This window comes from Haemorhous mexicanus, chromosome 19 (genome assembly GCF_027477595.1).
Source record: "Haemorhous mexicanus isolate bHaeMex1 chromosome 19, bHaeMex1.pri, whole genome shotgun sequence".
In the NCBI taxonomy this organism is placed as follows: Eukaryota; Metazoa; Chordata; class Aves; order Passeriformes; family Fringillidae; genus Haemorhous; species Haemorhous mexicanus.
Window position 1 is genome coordinate 8,855,942 of NC_082359.1, and position 20,661 is coordinate 8,876,602.

General features: G+C 42.6%; 3 protein-coding genes and 1 long non-coding RNA gene across 6 annotated transcripts in view; 2 read left to right on the plus strand and 2 right to left on the minus strand.

Annotated features, from left to right (window-relative positions):
• Positions 1-187: 187 nt before the first annotated feature.
• HSCB (HscB mitochondrial iron-sulfur cluster cochaperone) lies at positions 188-3,868 on the minus strand. 2 transcript variants are annotated; one of them, XM_059863225.1, is made up of 6 exons: positions 3,666-3,868; positions 3,503-3,599; positions 3,023-3,112; positions 2,413-2,557; positions 1,500-1,547; positions 188-345 (listed from the first exon to the last, which is right to left on the minus strand). In XM_059863225.1, exons 1-6 carry the CDS (start codon positions 3,863-3,865, stop codon positions 254-256), a joined length of 672 nt encoding a protein of 223 aa, XP_059719208.1. In that variant the 5' UTR covers positions 3,866-3,868; the 3' UTR covers positions 188-253. The 2 variants fall into 2 exon arrangements, with proteins under 2 accessions (XP_059719208.1, XP_059719209.1); XM_059863226.1 differs by lacking the exon at positions 3,023-3,112.
• An 80-nt stretch (positions 3,869-3,948) lies between these two features.
• On the plus strand, positions 3,949-17,417 carry CHEK2 (checkpoint kinase 2). Of its 2 annotated transcripts, XR_009488825.1 has the most exons (16): positions 3,949-4,170; positions 5,136-5,387; positions 5,907-6,031; positions 6,292-6,439; positions 7,193-7,283; positions 8,251-8,359; positions 9,390-9,443; positions 9,997-10,058; positions 10,419-10,518; positions 10,983-11,069; positions 11,787-11,950; positions 12,154-12,269; positions 13,563-13,648; positions 15,767-15,847; positions 16,413-16,986; positions 17,115-17,417. XR_009488825.1 is itself a non-coding variant. In XM_059863489.1 (15 exons), exons 1-15 carry the CDS (start codon positions 4,146-4,148, stop codon positions 16,506-16,508), a joined length of 1,596 nt encoding a protein of 531 aa, XP_059719472.1. In that variant the 5' UTR covers positions 3,949-4,145; the 3' UTR covers positions 16,509-17,417. The 2 variants fall into 2 exon arrangements, 1 of the variants encoding a protein (XP_059719472.1); XM_059863489.1 differs by having other exon boundaries at positions 16,413-17,417.
• LOC132336228 (uncharacterized) lies at positions 13,938-18,579 on the minus strand. The gene is made up of 3 exons (XR_009488826.1): positions 18,242-18,579; positions 16,374-16,489; positions 13,938-15,451 (listed from the first exon to the last, which is right to left on the minus strand). It is a non-coding gene; the product is annotated as an uncharacterized LOC132336228 (long non-coding RNA).
• A 131-nt stretch (positions 18,580-18,710) lies between these two features.
• The window catches only part of TTC28 (tetratricopeptide repeat domain 28), a 107,617-nt gene continuing 105,666 nt past the window's right edge, over positions 18,711-20,661 (plus strand). The window contains exon 1 of the mRNA XM_059863728.1: positions 18,711-18,905. Coding sequence (XP_059719711.1) covers positions 18,822-18,905 — 84 coding nt within the window. The 5' untranslated portion in view covers positions 18,711-18,821. The remainder of the gene's footprint in view (positions 18,906-20,661) is intronic.

Genomic DNA, 20,661 nt, shown 5'->3' on the forward strand with positions numbered 1-20,661 from the left:
CATACCTGCCACTGCCAGGACAGTGGCCCACCTTACCCAGTGCAACTTTTCCTGGCTGTAAGCATTTCCAAATGTCATCTGCTCCCCAAGTGCTGCAGCAAGCATGGGATTTCTTTTCTATTTATTTTCCTCCTCCCAGAATTAAAGCTTTTAATGGAAGTACAGGAAACAAACACCCTTGGTCTGATTTTGCTAATAAAACCATTTGTTTAATTGAAAATAACACTAACTCTCAATAGCTAGGAAGGCAACATCAGGAAGGGACCTTCTTGGCCTTTAGTTTATCTTCTAAGTTGGCAAAATACTTCATTTTTCCTAGCAGTTTCTTGGCTTCTTGAAGATCATCTGAAATGAAATAAAACAGTACTGGTTTACAGAGGGAGAGGTGAATTCGCATTTTCAAAATGAATCTCAAGGTTTCATTGACAGCACCTGTTTCAGTACCAAGAGTTGTGACCTGCAGGGACTCAGACTCTATTAAAGCCATGCTGCCTATTGTTTTAACCTCAGATGGTTTGGGAACATCTCAACTCAAATGTTCCACAAAACCTGTAACAATCAACAATTTGGAAAATAAATGTGAATGAATGCCCTTTAATGACTCCTGTAAAGTGGCTGCAGTATTGATCTACCCACTAGGCAAGACAAATGGTTTTGTTTAAAACACCTATAAATAGAGCAACTGACATAACTGAAAAGTGCAAATGAGGAGGAGTCTGGTCAGGACAGTGCCAATTCCAAAACTGATATTGAAACAATTTCTGCTCACTTAAAGGGGGGGGTGGTTAATGACCTACAGACAAAGGCAACACAGTCCTTCTCACGGCCCAGAGAAAGAGAATGTAATTCCTCATAGGCAGGTCCAGCCAGCACCACTGTGATGTTTACAGTTATGCCCACCCTGACAAAAGTGCAGCATTCTGGACCTGGCACACAACCACAGAGGTTTTTTCCCAGCTTCAGAGGCTCAGGCCTGGTTCAAGCCTGTGCCTATCCACTGGTTGTAGAACAAAGTTATGTTGATGATTGCACAGGAAGTCCCCAGACCTTATGCTGAACAGGCCTTTACTTGCCACACAGCAGCTGTGGCTTTCACTGCAAAGAACAGCACTCACTGCTCTGCTCCAGGACTGCAGAACATCTCCCAAATTCAAGTGTGAAACCTCAGAACACGTCTAAGATCATGTCTGTCCTTTTCAGCATTCTGGGAAGCACACAAACAATTTCTTAGCATCTACATTCCCACTGAAAATTATTATTTAGATGCAAGATGAATGGAACTTTTGTACTGGACTTTGCTTTTAATGTGAGGTCCTGAATTTCCCAAATCAGCAGGAATGTCAGTTTAGAAGTACTTATTCTAAATACCTAACAAAGAACCCTTGTCAATGCACTGTTTCTATTCCATAGCTCAGGAAATATTTGCCAGTAAGAGAATGTGGAGTTTTAAGCATCTGACAGGTATGTATGGCAGTTAAAAACTTCATAAAATCAGGTACCTCTTTCAAAAGCTGCAGTCACCTCTCTGGTCAGTTCTTCTTGTTTAACTGCAAAACAAATTATTTCATTTACTTTTTGTTATACTTGGGATATATGATACCACTGCATTCTGACTGCCTGTGGTGGGAAAGTTCATTTCAGCCTTTGGGAGCCAAGCAAGTTTTTCATTATACTGCTGTCAGTGTTGTTTTAATTATCATTTCAAACATGTATTTCTTGCTTTAAACAGGTATACTGACAGCAATTCCATTGCACACCAGTGGTCACTAATTTCCCAGCAATCTAACTTATTTTTGATGTATCAGTTTACCCTGCTACAGTTAACTTTCTCCTGTGCTATTCAGTTTTTATTCTAGTTATTGTAATTGCTTTTAGCACATAGCTGTTATTGAAAAGAATTAAATATATCAGTAAACCAAATGCTTTTGGTATCACCAACAATATAAAAAGAAAGTTGCTTGTGTAAGGACAATAACCACTCAATATAATGGCTGCCAGATGAAGAAGGTGAAAGAACTATAATGCCTTTATAAATAACATTATTTAGTGTAGTCAGACAAGCATTTTATTCAACTTCATTCTGACAGGTTCTTTTTTGGAACAAGTGACTAACCTAATTAAGGTTGAGTAAATTCCTTTTTATTGTCTATATATATTTATTTTTACATCAGAATAGATTCTGTTATACAAATGTTCTCAAGACAGATGTGATATTTAGGTGCATAAATAGGTAAAGACAATACTGGAAAAGAGGGGAACAGGGCAGAAGCTCCTGCAGTGAGTCAATTCCAGACTAACACAAACTGAAGACATTACAAGAAATATACCAACACAGTTTAAAGCTTTCAGACTCATGTATTACACAACATTCAGTACATTAGTTCTGTACAAATTCCTCAAGTCATAACCTACCTTTAATGGAAGTTTCAACTTCTTCAAGGTTATTCTTGTTTTTGGACTCTGCTAATTTCTCATTAATTTCCATGATTTCCATAAGGAACGCAGAGTCTGCATCACAGTCTGTCTCTTTTGCTGGCTCCACTCCACTCAGCTCCAGCTGGCAGAGGAAATGGGAATTTGAAAATAAATATTCCCACATCCATTTCTATGGAAATTATTTTCTTTACTATTAAGTCTCTTAGTGGGGCATACTCAGATTCATATTCGATAAACCTACAGTGCATTGAGTCAATCTGAAAATTAACTCCACACATAAAAATCAGCAGTTTCCCAAAGCCAAAAAACATAAAAAAGGCTGCCATGGGCCAGACGGAAATTCGGAATGAGCAGCCATGGCCAAACACCACGTGTGATGTGAAAGACAAATTACTGTAAGATGAGCAGCAAATGAGATGATATGCTGATTAATTTTTGGAGAAACTTGGTTCTGGTCTCCCTTCAATCTCTGGTGATCCTCTTCAGAGGAGTGCAAATTAGCACATTAGGGCCTGAATCGAGGGTGGGATCCCTACCAGCCCCAGGGTTAGTCACAGAACACTGCAATACCTAACGGGGACCTTACTAGATAGAGGCCTCGGCTCAGAGGGTTCAGCAGAGTCTGGTAGGCCTTGTTGATCAGGGAAGAGTGTTGCTCAGAGTAGTACTGCTCTTTCTGCAAATGGATGGCAAATAATTGGAAGCTAATTACAAATGGCAAAATACACTTTGTTACATGCGGAACGGCAGCGTCCCCACACCAGTCCGTGTGTGAAACGGAGAAGGCTCCGTGGACCTGGGAGCTGTGGCACTGCGCTCAGCTAAGGCCTGACGAACTGCAGCGGCCCCGCATCGTCCGCCTCCGCCGCAAATCCATGGCAGAGCCTCTTCTGAGCACCGAAAGACAAACACAGGCGAATCCCCTCACTCCCCGAGCGGGAGAGAGGTGGGGACTCGACACTGCGACCTCGCCACGCAGCCGAAGGTTAAAGGCGAGTTCGTCCGGCGCTCACCGAGCCCCGCGGGCCCCTCCCGGCCCGGCTCCCCCGCCCGGCCCGGGGCTCACCGGCGGCCTCTGGCCGAAGCGGTCGGGGTGCACGGCACGCTGCAGGCTCCGGAACCGCCGCTGCAGCTGCCCCGGGTCGACGCGGAAGGAGCGGTCGCTGCAGGACACAGGGCGGGTGAGACCCGCGGCCGGCCGGGCTCGCGGCCGCCCCGCCCACACTCACCAGTCCATCAGGCGGAAAAGGTCAGGCCGCGGCGCCGGCGGCTGCAGAGCCTGGCAGCCGGGGCAGAAGTGGGGCGGCCCATCGCTGCTGGGGAGCGGAGCGCCGCAGCTCCAGCACGGCGGCCCCGGGGCGCGGCCCAGCGCGGCCCCGCGGAGCGCCAGGCGCGCCCACCCGAGCCGCGCCCGCAGCGCCGCCCGCATCGCGCCCCGCTCCCGGCGGCCTCCGCGCGGACCGCGCGCTCATTGGCTGCGCTCGGGGCGCGCGCGCGGCGCGCACGGCGGCCCCGGCCCGACGGCGTGAGCCCCGCGAGCCCGCGAGCCGTGAGTTCGGGTCCCGCTCCGGCCCTGCCCCGCTCCCTGCCCCGCGCGCCTCTCCCGCCCCGGGGCCGCCGCGGGCTGCTCCCCCCGCTTCTCCCGGCACGGCCCCGCCGTCTGAGCATTCAGAGGGAGGTTCAGGTCGGATACGAGGGAAAGCTCCTGTATGGAAAGGACTGCACTGGTCAGAGGTGGGGTCGCCATCCCTAGAGGGGTCCTGCAGCCGTGTGGGTGTGGGACAGGGGACAGGGGCACGGTGGCGTTGGCAGTGCCGGGGAAGCGGCTGGACTCGATGGCCTCTGTCTTTTCCAGCCCGCAGGGTTCCGTGGTTCTGTTCTGTCTGCGGGCAGAGCCCTGGGCCTCGCCTGTGTGTTTGTGAACACCTGTAAGGAACGGGACGGCGGAGGGGACTTGGGAGCTGCCGTGGTTTTATGGCTCGTAATGAAATGTAGCAAAGCGATAAGGAGAGGTATACATTAAACTATCGGCAGCCAGCTCAAAACCCCATATACAGATGGTGAGGTTGGAAGGCTCGTGGGCACACCTGTGTTGGAGGAAGCTGGCTGTGGCGGGGTGGGCTGGGGCAGCATTTAAATGGAGGAGGCAGCACAGGCTGTGAATTTCCGGGCTGTTTCCTGCACTGAGTCAGTCTGAAAATGAACCGGCAGCTGCCGGGGCAGTGTCTGAATCTGGCAAGGTTTTGTACAGTTGTTATGTACAAGTGTGATAAATCTCTCGGGCACTTTCAAGAAAACCTATGTGATTTTACAGTTCTTACTCCTTTCGATTTTTTCTTTGTGTCGGGGACCAGCCGTGGTCCCTTGCTCCGTGCGGGGATGCTCTGTCAGAGCGCAGCCCGTGCCTGTGTGATCCAATGGGAGCGCTGAAGTCCTCGGTAGCAATCCGGGAATTAATCAGGGTTAGTTCTGCTTTAGAACCAGCAGAGGCCGCCCCACGTTATCTTTTAAAAGGAAAACCATCCTGGTTTGCACACTTCCTGGGAATTTATGTATAACCCAGACATGCACGCTTTGGTTGTAAGTTTTGCATCTTTGAGGCTGAGAATGGACTTGGCCGTTATTAGTGCAGTGTGTGAGTGTTTGCCAGTTCTACTTTGCTGTAGTAATTGCGGTTTTTTAAATATTCTCTTTTAAAGCCAACATGTCTCGAGAGACTGGAAGTGAAGCACAGCAGTCTCAGAGTGCCCAGCAGCCACAGAGTGGTACCAGTTCTTCCAGTGGCTCACAGAGCACTAGTCAGTCTTCCTTAAGTTCTGGGACTCTCAGTTCCTTGGACACTGTTCCCACTCAGGAGCTGCCGTCCATCCCTGAGGACCAGGAATCTGAAGAGCTGGTTCCTCAGCCTTGGGGTCGACTCTTTGCACTTGGAAAAGGTTTCAGCAACTGTGGTAGGTGCATGCTGTAATAAATCTCTTGGTTTCTTTGTAGGATCTCAGAAAAGTTCTGAGCAGCTTGCTGAAGAGCAGTGTCTTTTCATTTTCAAGTTAGGTACAAGCAAATTGAGGTATGGAATTTTTTGCTATAATGTTTTATTCCATACTACATCCCAGTGTTTACACTGAGTTCTCAGATATACAGCTTCCATAGACTTACAGAAATTCTAGGGTGTTCATATTCTTTGTTACATGCTTCATTTAAAACAAATTTTATAATTTATTTTATTTAGTTACATGTCTCTATATTGCTGATGGTAAACTGAAAAATACCACTGGTGAAGAGGGTAAAATTATTAAAGGATTTGACAAGGTGTGGTGCTTTGTATGTCTTAAGACAAACTTGATTCTATGGGAAGTTTCTTGTCTCTGTTATCCTGTTCATTGCTTTTTGGAATCATTCTGTGGTGCCATAGTTATTAACTTCCTGCAATATTGTCTTTTCTCTCTGCTGTACCTTCCCCTCCTCTGCAGACTGTGTGAATGATGAGTACTGGTTTGGGAGGGACAAAAGCTGTGATTACAGTTTTTCCAAGCTGGGATTGTCTGAGACTGGCTTCTACCAAAACTATAGCAAGAAGCACTTCCGAATTTTCAGGGTAAGTGCTAAAAATATTAACTCTGTCTATTCTGGCATAATTCAAAAGAAACTTTGGGGCAGGGATCCTAAAAAAAATCAAAGTATTATCAGGGTTGACTCCTTTAACAAGAATTTTGGCTATACCCCATTCATATGGTTTATGAAATAAACTCAGTCTCATTTCTTGAGTCAACAATAGTAAATTTCTAGTGTGTCACGTCTTTATTGTAAAGTCATTTGTTCTTTACTGTCATCTTCCCCATTTTTTTTCTCTTTGAGGAAATGGGTCCAAGAAATTCCTATGTTGCCTACATTGAAGACCATAGTGCAAATGGGACATTTGTTAATAGAGAGCTCGTTGGAAGAGGGAGGAGGCTTCCACTGACACACAACTCTGAAATTGCACTGTCTGTACAGACCAATAAGGGTAAAATGTGCTTTAGTTTAAGTAGAATTTTCATCTATTGACCAGGAGGTTGTTTCTGCATTGATTTGAGTGTGTTTCTTGAGGGCTGAGCTGCTTTGTGAGCACATCTCATTAACAGGTGTTTTAGTACTCACATAAAAATTATCCATGACAACCCTAGGGAAAAAAAAACTGAAAACTTAAAGAAATCTGTATCAGGCAGCACCTTACTAGAGTATAAACTTTTATAGTTTTTTCTTTGTTTTTGAAACCCTTCTGGGATTCAGTAGCTGTGCATATGATGGTGGGAACAGTGGAAGCAAGAAGGAAAACAAGAGGATTCAAGAAAAGTTGAAAAAAACCCCTCAGATACCTAACTAGATGCTGCACAATAAATAGAAAATCCTCTTAAAAATAAACAGGGCTGGGCTTTTGTTTCTTTCTTTGATCTTCCACTAAGATGCTGTCTTCTTGATTATTACTTCTCTTTGATCTTTGCTGGGACATTAAAATTTTTGCTCCTTTTGTCCTTAAATGTAATTAATTACTTAAAGACTGTTGTGAATTTAATCCCAAAATGTAATTTTTTAGTAATAAGATCACCTTGCTAACCCATAGCTGGTATAATTTATAGCATATATTTAGTTTTTCCTCTAGCAGGCAGTATTTTCTCAGTTATACTGTTGACTATAAAAGCTCACAAAACATACCTGTTTGTTATAATAAAAATCTTAAATCTAATAATGGGAAAATGATCTCCACTTGTCTTCCCAGTGTTTGTATTTTCTGATCTTATGGTGGATGATCAGATGATGTTTCCTAAAGAACTCAGAGAAAAATATATTATGTCAAAGACTTTGGGAAGGTAAGCATCCTTCTTCCCTCAGTAGAAAGGGTTAACTTCATTATCATTATCAGTATCTTGGGCTGGAATTATTACCAGTATTAACTGAGCTGCTGTTTTAAAAGAAAAAAGTGAAAAAAAAGTGTGATAACACGTCAATAAATATGTTCTTTACAACAATCTAAACAGGAATTTTGGCTTTGTCTCTCTAATTGGTTTGGGGTTTGTAACCTACTACCAATTGCAAAAATCAGGTTTGGTTTTGTTTTGTTTGGGTTTTTTCCTGTGGAATGGAACGAAGACTGTAAATTCTTAACATGTTTTTAAAGTTTGCATATTAATTTACTCAGTTGTTGGAAGTAGAAGGAAGAGCTATTTGTCAGAATACAGCTTCCTACAATATCACTGTTGAGGCCTTCAGATAAAAAGGAAAAGAACTGTCCAGGAAAAAGGAGAGAGAAGCTGTTTTAAATGGGGGCTGTTCTTTTCTCTTTTGGAAACAGTTGGTCAGTGAAGAATCTGGAGGTGAATAATTGAGTAGAAACAAATCTGTGTGAAAAACAGAAGAATTTCTTTCTGTAATATAATTGCTACTTTGTAAAAATACAAGTATTGTCACATCTGTTCCTCAGATTTCTGCAGTCCAGTGTTAAGAGAACTTTTCCTGAGGTCTCTTCTCCTAAATGCCTTTGCATGAAGGAAATGCTGACAGAGCTGGTCCTTCCTACCTGCCAGTACTTTTGGTACAAATAGAGAATTGACTCCTGCAGTTTTGAATGAATGGCCCTTGACAACACTTGTGTTTAAATAGACTTTCTAACTCTTGAATGTTTCCTGAGAAGTACTACAGACTTTAACTGTTGAGTACTTCCTCAGAACAGGCAATGTGCCTTATTCAGAAAGTTAGAAAGCAGCCAGCTCCAAATTATGCTTTCATTTGCCTGCACTTGTTACACAAATTTTTGACAGAGCTGTGCTCTTCTTTTAGTGGTGCCTGTGGAGAAGTCAAACTGGCATTTGAGAAGAGCACCTGTAACAAAGTTGCAGTGAAAATCATCAATAAACGGAAGTTTGTGGCAAGTGGCCTGGGTGAAGAAGTAAGTATTATTGTCTGTCTGTCTGTCTGTCTGTCTTGGCCACCTTGAAGCAGTCTTGGAATATTTGGTAACTTCTCAGACTCCTCAGCTATCTGCAAATGAGGATTTTCTTACTTAATGTCTTCAGCATTTAATTTAAAAATGCTTTTTGATCTTGTATGATGCACAGAATTCTTGTTTTTATTCCTTGACCACATTCAATTAGGTTCATCATTTAGGACTGTTAATGGGATGTATACAAGGGGTGGTGTGGAGTCTTGCAGGGTTTGGTTTATGTCCATCAGATAGACACATGATAACCAGCTGAGTCTTGATCAAAAATGTCCCAACTAAGCTCATTTTGTTGAAAGCTCCATCATAATACATTTTAAGAAAATTGTAGGAAGCCTTTTGGGAAGGTCTAATGGCAGAAGCCAGAATTTGGAGAAGTACAAAGACAACTGGCTCAAGATGCTGGTTTGAATTCTAATTACTGATACATGGCATTCTACAAAACAGACACAGGAATATATCTGGAATGTTGTGTATGGGTTAAGTTGTGTGTTCCAAGATGATTGGTTTGGATTGAAAGAAGAGCAAAAAAATCCCTGCTGAGCTGATTTCATTAGTTGAGCCTAAGCCATAGGTTAGAGAATCTGTTTATGTTATCTTGCAAAATAGGAGAGACTAGCATGTAATTTTAAGTTGGGCTGTCTGCAAAGCATCTTGGAGGGAGAAAAGCTGTTTAAATACAAGTATATGAGCAAAAAGAATTTTTTTTTTTTTTAAATTTGGAAGTTAGTGGGGGATTTCTAACCTGCAGTGAAATTTCATGTCTGGAGCAATATCTTGCTCCAGATATTGACAGCACTCTGTTTATTTAATTCACTGAAGGTATCTGATCATTTTATGGAAGAAATTGTATGTTATGGTCACTTAGAGTAGCAAAAGGCATAGATTATGTCTTTCCTGGTACTGTCTCTTATTTCTCATATGTCTTATTCCAGAACAGCTCTGTCTTACCCAATATGGTATTTGATTCTTTTAATAGAACCCAGGTTTAAATATCAATACAGAAATTGAGATTTTGAAGAAAATAGATCATGTGAGTATTACTGTACATTTTTATTAGTTTTTGCTCCCTCCTGTATGTACTTGTTTAGTTTACTGACCTTAGTGTAGTAATGAAAGAGCAATTTTATCCATTCAGAAATGTGTTAAAGGAGATAAATAATTTCCCTTGTAAATTGTTGAATGGGTCTTTTTTTCTTCTTTTAAGTGTATTATATCCTAGCAGATTTGAGATTTTAAAGCTTTGGATCACTGGAGACGTAAATTTGAGAAGAAACATCACAGGAGGAGTTTTAACTGAGCCACTGTTGCAGAAATTTTTCTTTGATGCAAGTTTTTGTAAATGCTGCAAAATAACTGAATATAAAGGCTAGTTTTCACTGGCAATTTCTTGAATTTGTATCCTCTCTTTCCTCTGCATGTAAAATAGATAAAATGCTGAGGATGTGGTCTGGGGTGCTTGTAAGTCACTTGTGTTAAGTGTTAGCTTAAGTGACCTGGTTTGAAATACTGAAATAAGAACTTTAGGATGAATTTTTACAAATTATTCTATTTTGTGTCTCTGTTTGTGTTTCCTTTTCTGTTAGCCTTGCTTAATTAAGATTAAAAACTTCTTTGAAGCAGAGGATTACTACATTGTTTTGGAACTGTAAGTAACCTGTTTGAAAATAAACACATAAAGTGTTTTTTCATAGCCACAATGAACTGTGGAGGTTTTGCTTTTTTTACTTTGTTTTCCTTCTGCTGCCCTCCACTTTTCTCTAAAACCTTTGGAAGATTAGGAGCTAGGATAACCAGGAGAAATCATCCTTCTATGCTTTGTAGGCACTCAGGAGATTGACCTTAACTCAGCCATGCATGTGCTGTGTTTAGGATGTTGCTCACTTATTTTCAGAAATTTATTCTTTCTCTGTAGCCAGAATAGCCAAATGTTTTGGTCTTAGTCTTGTCTAATGAGATGAATCTTTTGGAAGTTATCTGTTGGTTTGTTAGCCTGCATTTGTTTTAGGATGGAAGGAGGAGAATTGTATGACAGAGTGTCAAGGCCAATCAAGATGAAAGAAGATATCTGCAAGTTGTACTTTTATCAGATGCTGCTGGCAGTAAAGGTATATAATTGTGAATTCTACCCAAAAAAAGTCAACAAGATGAGTTTTTCTGTCACTTGTCATTGCTGAAACCCAAGCAAGCAATCAGCACAGTGTTCTTAACAAGTTGGTTTAACAAGAGAGAGACAGAAAAGGAGAATTCCTACAAAGGTGACACAGAACGTGGGTCTGCACACTGTGCTTGCATGAGATTTGACATTTGAAGCATAATATTTTTGTATATAAGGTGCTTTTTGTTTCTTTGTGATGCTGTTCTGGTGTGGGTTTTTTGGTTTGTTTTGTTTTCATTTTGCTTTCTGTTTTTTTAAGGGACAATCCTATGTTAGGAAGCTTTAAATATTTGCCCTCCTTTTACATAGCCATTTCAGTTATCCTGCCATTGCCATGAGAAAAAATGGAAAGCTTACATTTTAAAGTAAGTTAATAGTCTGTTTTTCCTTAATTACCCATCTGCATGTATTTAGTATCTTCATGACAATGGAATTATACACCGAGACCTAAAGCCAGAAAATGTGCTACTCTCATCTTCTGAAGAGATATGTCTTGTAAAGGTAAGGAAACTTATATTTCATAGTAATGGAAAAATTTAGGAGTGTTCCTTCACAGTCTTCTTGATATTTCATTGAACATAGCCAAAAAAGATATGATGGAATTCGTCATACGAGTCATGAAGTAACTTGAAACATAGACCTTTCTTTTTCATAATTGTAATTTTACTTGTATGAATATTTCAACCCATACACCACATATGTATTTTCAAATGACAGTGTTTTTTTCCCCAATAAAATCTAAATTTTTGAATTACAGACAGCATTCCCACAAATGTCCAGGCTGTGTGGTGACAGTGGTTTTTTTCTTTTGTTGTTTTGTTTTTTTGGGGAGGGGGGGATTAGGGATGTAATTTTCTTTTGTGTTGTTTTTATTTTCCCCCAGAGAAAGCATTGACTATATTTGCATGCTGAAATGCTTATTTTTCATGTAAACTCTTCTAATAGGCTATAATACCTTTATTCTGTAGTTGTCCATTCGTATCCACATCTTAGAGTATTTTTGCTAGTGTAAAGTGTGATACTTTGTCATATTTCTCCCTCTTCCTTCTCTCCCATTCTCACTTAATGTTTGGGGTGACTTCTATTCATAGTCATGTACTGGAACTGGCTTGGAAGGAAGAAACTTAATGCTACCTCCTGCTGTATGTCTACAGTATGATGTGTTCTAGCACACTCCATCCTAATATGTAATGTGGTGTTACCATTTTTAAATGCAAGATTACAGATTTTGGACAATCCAAGATTCTTGGAGAAGCTTCTCTTATGAAAACATTATGTGGTACTCCCATGTATCTTGCTCCTGAGGTTCTAAATTCACTTGGGACTGCTGGATACAGCCGAGCTGTGGACTGCTGGAGTTTAGGAGTTATTCTTTTTGTATGGTAAGATATTGTGGAGTTGTACCTTCACTGGGCAGTCTTTGACATACATGGCTTGAGACTTGGCAACTTCAGTGTCTATATGAGGATGTGAAAGTTTAAAACTCTACAAGTATAAAAACACTACGATAGCAGATGCCTTAAAACATGTGATTTCATTTGCTATGAGAAATTCTGTGCTATTTAACTTCTTTTCTTTTATCCAGCTTGTGTGGATATCCACCATTCAATGAGCAAAATACTCAGCTCTCTCTGAAGGATCAAATCACTTGTGGAAAATACACATTCATTGCTAAAGAGTGGAAGCATGTGTCAGACATGGGTATGACTCCAGCACAGTGGGTAGTAAAATATCTACCTCTTTTCTTGTAGTTTTTGTTTTCCTTTATCCTCCTTTCAGCTGCATGGCACACTGTGTGTTAATATGTTTTGTTTTTAAGCTAATATATTAAATATATTTTTTTAAGTTCATAGTTAAAGCATTAGAACGAGAACATACTTTATTATTGAAGAGATTTCTTAGTAGTATTTTCCATAATTAACCACACAAGTATACAGTTTGTGGGCACATACATCTATTTCTCCTCTTATCACTTTTTCTTCTGACTTTGCCTAAAGATTCTTCAAGTGTTGAAGGAATTTAAGGAATACAAGTTAGAATTCCAAAAAACAAACGTTCCAAGAGAGTCCTTTCATGGTGCTAGTCTTTGAGCTGAAAGTGTCAGTCACATTTGAGGAATCATCTATTATGTTTGGCTCACTGTAAGTGAAGTAGTCTGTGAAACTGAGTTTTTACATAGCAAACTAAAATTATAATTACAGTCTGTGTGCTTTTAGTTTTTCAGGACGTTTTATATGCACAAAATAATTGTAGTATTTACCTTGGACACTTATTTGAATATGCAAAGGAGTTTCTAATAAATGATGTGGTCATCCTTTATCTAATAAACTTATCAAATAGAACTCCCTCCTGGATAGTTTGGATCTTATTCAATATTAAGTCAGACATTCATGAGAATGTACAATCTTAACATAATTTCCATAGTCCTACTTGTATGTATTCAGAATAATCTGATCAAATGAAAAGTAAATCTTGCTGAAATTCCTTTATGAGAGATTTGCAGTAATAAAATACAACATAAATGCCATATTTTTCACAGTGTCTACTAAGCAGCTTCCTAAGAAGATGATGTTAAGCACACATGTGTATGTCCTGTCTCTTCTCTCCCACTTTCCCAGATGGATAATCTGCTTTTGAAGACACTGTAAACCAGGATAAATTAAGCTGTCTTTGCTTTTCCACAGCAATACTGAAGCTTTTGGGGAAGAGCCTCCTGTGCATGCTCAGAACATAAACTGTGTATATGCTAAATATATCTCTGGGTAATTCTGGTATACTGAGAATTGCTGAGTTGTGTCTGTGTGAAGGAAGGATGGTTGCAGCCTGCAGCCCTTCCCATGCACAGCAAAAAGAAAAGGGATCTGCCCAGCCTGCACTTGTGTGCATTGCTCTGAAGGGGTGTAAGGCACATTGTCACAGATAGTTTTGGTGTAGGCATATTTCAAGTAATGAATGTATTGATCACATGCCAACCAGCTCATTTTATTGTCTTAGCTCTGGATCTTGTGAAGAAGCTGTTAGTGGTGGATCCAAGCAAACGTCTTACCACAGAGGAGGCCTTAGAGCATCCTTGGCTGCAGGTAGGAATTGGGTTTTAAGTGAAAGCTGAGTTGTTTGAGGGATAACTTGTTCCTATCTTGTATTTTCAAAGATTTAGTCCCTGTAGAGAGACTGCAAAAGCAGCATGGAGTAGTGTCCTGAATACCTTCTGTCAATACAATAAGCAGCTTCTGCATCCCTTCTGAGACACCTCTTCCCAGAACTCACACATGAGATCAAGATGTGTTTTCTAGAGCCCAAGTCTGATTGTGGTTCTGGTAGGATGGACCTCTCCTTCTGAGCATTGGAGCAGAGCCCCATCTCCTCAGATATTTGTGTGGGCAGGCAGTGCAGTTTGTTTCTGGCAAGCATCCAATACTAGCTTGTTTTTACTCTGCTGTGTCCCTGGTTTGGGAACCCTCTGAGTAGGAAGTGATGGTTTCCCTGCCTCCTGTTAGAGTCTAATTAGGTTTGAGAGGGATAGTATTTAGGTGGTCTTTTCTTAAATTTAAACCTATGAGCTTTCTTGAATATTTTTGCTTGAAGAGGCTGAAAAATGTCACCCAGCCTCCATCTGAGCCACGCAACAGGTTCTGTTTATTCACACCAAGCACAAGGCTATTCCTGTTCCTCCACTGGGAACAGCAGAATTTCAGATGCTTTGGTAAAGAGCATAAGAAATGGGGGAAGCAAGGGAGTATCCCTCAGTGCCCAACAGCTGATAGTGTTCTGAGACAAAAAACATGTGTGGATTACTTTTTAAAGTGATTAACTTGTCTTGATTATGCTCCTGGGCATCAGGAAGCTTTTCCTGACATTCATGGGTTTTAGTTACTGTAGTTTTGTGTGTAACATCTACAATGAGTTAATCAGATATAGATTCTTACATTGGAATTACAAATCTGAGCAGAAAAGTTATTCAGAAACCATGCAGCACTGATTTTAAAAATTGCTGGTATGCATAAAGGGGGAAGGGGAAATAGATGACTGATTTAGATGAGCTAAGAATTTAAGATATTTCAGTTTATATACTCAAGTTGTTATTAACTTGATTATATATTGCATGTAAGGACATCTCTTACTGTTAAGTTTAATTCTGACGACAGGACAGAAGGTTCCAGAAAACATCATAGCCATAAAACCAGATGTCATCAAGCATTCAGCTGCTGTTCTTTGAGCTGTTTCCCTTCAGGGGCTGTTACTAGGAGTGTCAGGTGTTCATAGGCGATGTGAACTGCCTGCTTGGAAGGCCAGCATCCAGCATGCTCAGCTCTAGATATCACACATCTCATAGCACCAAAAGAGCTCCCCAGTCCTGCCCCAGTGAGTAGTGAGGAGTTACTGGCTTCTCTCTCCCTCTTGTGTTGTCTGGAAGTATTGACTTTACAAGTCAGCAGGAAAAAACCCCATTCTCTCTGTGACCAGCTGATGCCCTCTGATGATTTTGGGGGCACTAGGGAATTTTTCAGGTACTAGAAGTAAGCATGTTCTGCAGATTTATTTAAACTAGTAGTGCTTTCAAATTAGTGTTTTCAAAACAAGTTGTTTACTCCATTCTTTGCTTAAATCTAGAACTTTAAAAACCTGTTGAGCTGTGTAAACCTAAGTACTGCTCAGTGGAAATGTCTTCTTACCTGTATTTACTTAATAAAACATTTTTTTAAAGGCATATAAACAATTATTGCTGTTTCTGCCTCTGAAATCTTCACTGAAATCTTTTGAATGGTACAAGATTAGTTTGACTGCATGCTGAAGAAAAACCACAGGTCTTTGTTACATCAATGGAAAAATATTTCTTACCTTATCCATCAATTCAATTGTATCCACAATCAAATCAGGTGACACTTGAAAAGAAAAACAAGTCAAAATTCTGTATAAAATTAAATGGATATTCAGGTCAAATCCTTTTTGTAGCACTTTAGAATAGTTAAATAAGAAAAGGAGATACTGCAATACTCCATTGATTAGGAAAAGGACCCTCTCCACTGCCTTCACCTAAAAAAGTCAGTTAAAACAGCTGAAATCCTTAGGACCTCAATGATCTTTATTTCTAATTGTCTCTAGCACTGAATGTCCCATTCACTTCTCTTTGATCTTCCCAATCTTTGCTTTTCCCTTAAATATTCTATATACTGCTTAGATGCTGGGCTTTTTTGCAGGATGAGGATATGAAAACTACATTTGAACAGCTACTTGCTCAGACACGTACCAATATGAACCCACCAGAAACATCAAAAATGGTATGTGCAGTAGATATTTGAAGATTCATATTTGATGCACAGAGAAACTAGATTTTGAAGTAGTCTTTAATAAGAAAATCAGTTGATTTTGAGACTTTGGAGAAAGGTACCCTTGGGCTATATGTGGCAGCCTACTGGTTAGTTCTGTTTCCTGAACAGCAGCAATGAATTTCCATGTTTTGTCAACACTTTGTTTAAATGTTTGGAAACGCTTGCCTAGGCTTTAAAGAATTATTCCTATATTTAGAATAAAATTTTTGATTTTTTTAAAATAGATTCAAGTCACTAATGTTTAGTGTTCAGGTAAAAATTCTCCTGTTGGTTCAAGGTTAGGACAGCACTGTGCCATTCATCACCAGATGCTAATTAGGAAAATTGTGAACAGTAGCTGTTCCAAGCTGGGAGCAATGTGTTAGATAAGAACCATCAAATATAATTAGATCTAGGGAGAGAATGACTTAGTTTTCGGTCACACTGTCCAACACCTCTGGTTCTGGAACAAGCAGAAAGTCAGGTTCTGCCTCACCTGGTTTCCTGGAGCCATCCTCCTGTGTTTTTCTTCCAGCCAACCACAACGAGAAAACGTCCCCATGAAAATGAGGAAGACAATGGCTCTGCTAAACGTGCTGTTCCTTCTACCTCCTATCAGACAATGAGGTGAAAAGGAAGAGAAAATGACTTTGTTAATGACAGCTTTTTTATGGAGAGCAGAATTTTTTATTAAGAAAAATCTTAATAATGGAATAAACTACTGAAGATGTATAATTTTCAAATAAAAATAACTTTGTAAGACTGAAGTGACTGCTGTAAATGCCTGAGAATCTACACAATTAGTCATGTTCTAGTCCATCCAGCTGTCTGACTCAAGGAAAATATCAGAAAAACTCCTGAACTAAGTTACTAACACTTTTTTAGGCTAGCTCTATCCCCAGCTACATTCTCTGTTTCTTCTTTTCCAATTTCTAGGTTAGGCATGGAAATAAGGCTTAGTCCTAAGAGATGAAGAAGGAATACTAAACTTGCTGAGCTTTTGCCTGAGACACAGCATTACCTGACACAGTGCTGCCCACAGACTCCTGAGGACACTTAGACTGTTCAGTTCAGATGTAAAACTTCTGATGGACCTTGAGGTGCTTCAGGTAAAGCTCCACAGTAAATGCTGGACTGGCAGAATCACAGCATTGTGGGCTGGGGCTGATTGGCTTCCAAAGCAACAATTACCATCTGCATGGTGTTTTAACATGTGTGTACCATGTTTATTTCCCAGAGGAGGGATGAGTAAGAGGAAACGTGATAACAAGAGATGAAATGAAGATGTATAAATTCCTGTCAGGGAAGAACTAGGAATTGAACTGAGAGAGGAAAAACTTGCTTGCCTGTTTGGTGAAAATTTTGAACTGTATGCCTCTTATTAAAGGATTACTGATTATTATCATTACTGATTGATAATAATCAATTAGTAACTGTTCTCCAACATGCATCTTCTGGTTAATGGCATCTACTCTAAGATTGTTGATTTGTAAAGAATAAAACCTAATGCACTATGGAATAAACCAGTGTCAGGTAGGAATTAAGATATTCATGAGTCACTTTCCTGTATGTGCCCATTGCATAGATCTTGTATGTTTTGATATATTTGATGTTAACCAATGTTAATGATAAAATGCTGGTTCTTGTAAATTGATACCTTTCCTAATGGATTGGATGGAGAAACATCCATGGGCATCTGGATGGAAAGAAAACCACTGGTTCCAGTCCACTCCAGATGCAGTGGGGTGATGGAACAAAGGGGTGTCTGTCCTTGGGGATGTGTCCTTTGGTGCAAATCTGTTGGTGGCACATCCTCAGGGAGTTCTGGTGCTTGCTGTAGGTCATTTGAAGTAGAAGGGAACACTCAGCTGCCATTTGCTACATAAAAGAATCACAGGATGCAGTGTGTTTGGGCCAGACTTGTAGCCTAGTGTATTGCAAAAGCTGATACCTTTGGGCTTTGGTTACCAGTCACTTTTAAAAGACTTGCATCATGGCTGATGAGAAGGTAATTCCCTAGCTCCTATTTACACTGTCAATTTGCTTTTAGATAGAAATAGAAAACTTCTATAATTTATTCCTCCATCTATTTTTACATCCCACAGTTGTTAGATAATCAGTAACTGGTTTGCTTGAGTCCTTTCCCTGGATCCTGACTAACACCTGCTTTCCAATGATGTCCTAAATTAGATCTCACTCATTTGATGGCAAACCTTTGGGCTGCTGGCTGTGTGTTCATCATTTGATTGCAGAAAGCTTTCTGAAGTTTCAGACTCGGTTTTTTTCTATGGAAGAGTAAATTTCACTATGGTGAAGTGGCATCCAGTTTTCACATAGATAAGAAATCATTTCTTTATCACTTACTATCGGCATCACAAGAGTCTTCAGCATAATCCGTTTGGTTCATTTCAAGAGGCAGGATGGGTCACAGCAGTTGGAAGTTGGGTTAACCAAAGTGCTGAGGCTCGCTGTGCCTGGTCGGTGCGGTGTCATTAGTGACCAGCATCACCACCCATGTGGGCCCCGCTTACTCTCGAGCTCAGGCTGCCGCTGCTTTTGGCCGACGGTCCCCGACCCGTACGGCGACAGAGCGGCGCTGGAGCCGTATCCTCCGTGAGGACGGAGCCCGTCCGTGTTCGCGGAGAGGCGAGCGCTGCTCTTGCCGGAGCCCTCAGAGGTGCGGCCGAGCCGCTGCCCCGGGCCCGGGGCCGCCGCGGCGGAGGGAGCCCGGGCGGCAGCCGCAGGACGTCCGGCGCGGGCCCGGCGCCGTCGGGCGGGGGTGCCCGGGGTCCGGGCGGAGCCCAGCCCCGGGGCGGGGCCGGGGCACTGCGGGTCCCACTCAGCCGGGCCCGGAACGTGGCGCCGGGGGCCGGAGTGGGATCGGCCTGGCGGGGGCGGCGGCGGCCCCGGCCCCCGCAGGAGAAGAAGGAGGAGGAGGAGCGCGATGGAGCAACAGGCGCCGCCGCCCCCGCCGGGGGCCGTGGCGGTGGGCCGGGCTCGGCGGGAGCAGGACGCGGAGCCTCCCCGGGTGAGTTGACGCCGGACGGGCAGCGCTGGAGCGGCCGGGGAGGCGGGAAGGAGCCGCCGGGCCGGGCCGGACGCGGGCGGCGGGGGGAGCTGCGGGGCGCGGGCTGGCGGCTGTCCCGGCGCGGAGCGGGAGGGGGCTCGGCGGGGGCGCAGGCCCGGTGGCCCGAGGCGCGGCGAGGGGCTGGGCGGCGGTGGGGCAGCTCCCGCCGGGACTCCGGGGACGCCAGGCCGAGCGCTCGGCTCCTTTCGCCCTGGGCACATTGGGGTGCCGCGAGTGACCCCGCTGCCTGGAGCCCCGGGCCCGGTGGGGCGGGCGGGGGTCCCGCCGTAGTCCCGGCCGGGTCCCGCGCCGTGAGGAGCGGCGGAGGGGCCGGGCCCGGCCCCGGAGCGGGGGCTGTGTGCCCCGAGCACCGCCGGCCGCCGCTAGCTGGAGCGGGACCCTCGCGAGCAGAGAGCTCGGATGTCGGCATGGGCATTGTGCTCGCTCTGGCGCCCCCGTAAACAAACTCGAATCTCGTTGAAATCTGCAAAGTTTGAAGGTGAGCGTGTCAGGTGTACTTGGCAGCGCTGCAGAGCTCCTTACCTTGCTTCAGTGGTACAGAAAGTTGTTAGGAACTTGGTTATAAGGGCTTTGTCACTGGCAGGATTTAGAGCCCGGAGATGGGATTCAGTCAGCGCATCGCGGGTGACAGCAGATGTCACCAATGTGGCTCTGCCCGTGCCTGAGCACAGACTGGCCAGCAGCGATGCTGCTCCGGGCAGCTTCCAGGGCTCGGTGTTACAGCCACAGGGATGCCCCTGGCTGACTCCAGTGAATTTAGAGCTGAAATCCAGAGAGCCGGGTGCCTGTGCCTTCTTGTCCTTCCTCCTCTTCTCTTCTGGAGTTGTTCATAGTTTTAGTGTCTTTCCTTTTTCTTGAAGGTTTTCACAATCTTTGCTAATATCCCTCCTGTGCTTTCTTCTGGTGTGGAACAAGAGCTCTTCAGGTGCTAATGGAGCCCTTTATAGGCTCTTTGAAATGGATATGCGGCAAGTGGATAAATTCCTAAATGGATGAGTGGATGTGCCTTGAACTTAGCCTAACAGGTGTTCCTGGAGTGAGGTTACTGTTCATGCCTGTCTTTTCCTGAATTACTTGTCCATCACTCCCTCGTGGCTGCCTCTGTCTCCCTCTGGCTCACAAACAGATCAGAGGGAAAGGTCTATTTCCTCGTTGATAGTTTGTGATATAATTATATATATATATATATATAATTTTTGTTAACAATAACTAGTTTTAAAATTATGTATGAATCAAAAAGTACTGTTGAAATTTAACTATGATTTGCATAGTTGTTATTACAATTTTTAGCAACATGTAGCATGCCTTAAATTAGGGTGGATCTAGCTGCTGTAACAAGTGCTGATCTCTCCAAGCTCAGTATTGAAAGCTCACAACTTTTTTCCATTTTAAAAAAATTCTTTAAGTAAAACCATTTTCTATAGAAAATTTTGTTTAAGCTCCAGTTAAGAAAAAAATCTGTTTCCTTCCTGTTGATAAGTTCATATCATCCTCCAGTGCTTAAACCTCCAGTTCTGGTAGTCTTTTATTTCTTTCCACACTATTTCTGTTGAAATTCTGCTCTGTTTAGGGCAAGGTTGCTTGTGATTGGCAAGGTCTCATATCTCTTCAGGAGTGTGGTACAGCCTGGCTAAGTGCAGGCTGCTGGGAAGTTTCAGGGACACACTTCATGTGCTTCATTTGTTCTTGGGCTCTT

Coding starts and splice junctions, on each gene's coding strand:
- HSCB (XM_059863225.1), bottom strand. CDS start 3,865: ATGCGGGCGGCGCTGCGGGCGCGGCTCGGGTGGGCGCGCCTGGCGCTC. Junction 3,600..3,665: donor CTTTTCCGCCTGATGGACTG/GTGAGTGTGGGC, acceptor TGTGTCCTGCAG/CGACCGCTCCTTCCGCGTCG. Junction 1,548..2,412: donor AGTTGAAACTTCCATTAAAG/GTAGGTTATGAC, acceptor TTTGTTTTGCAG/TTAAACAAGAAGAACTGACC.
- CHEK2 (XM_059863489.1), top strand. CDS start 4,146: ATGGAAAGGACTGCACTGGTCAGAG. Junction 6,440..7,192: donor GTCTGTACAGACCAATAAGG/GTAAAATGTGCT, acceptor TTGTCTTCCCAG/TGTTTGTATTTTCTGATCTT. Junction 9,444..9,996: donor TTTTGAAGAAAATAGATCAT/GTGAGTATTACT, acceptor CTTTTCTGTTAG/CCTTGCTTAATTAAGATTAA.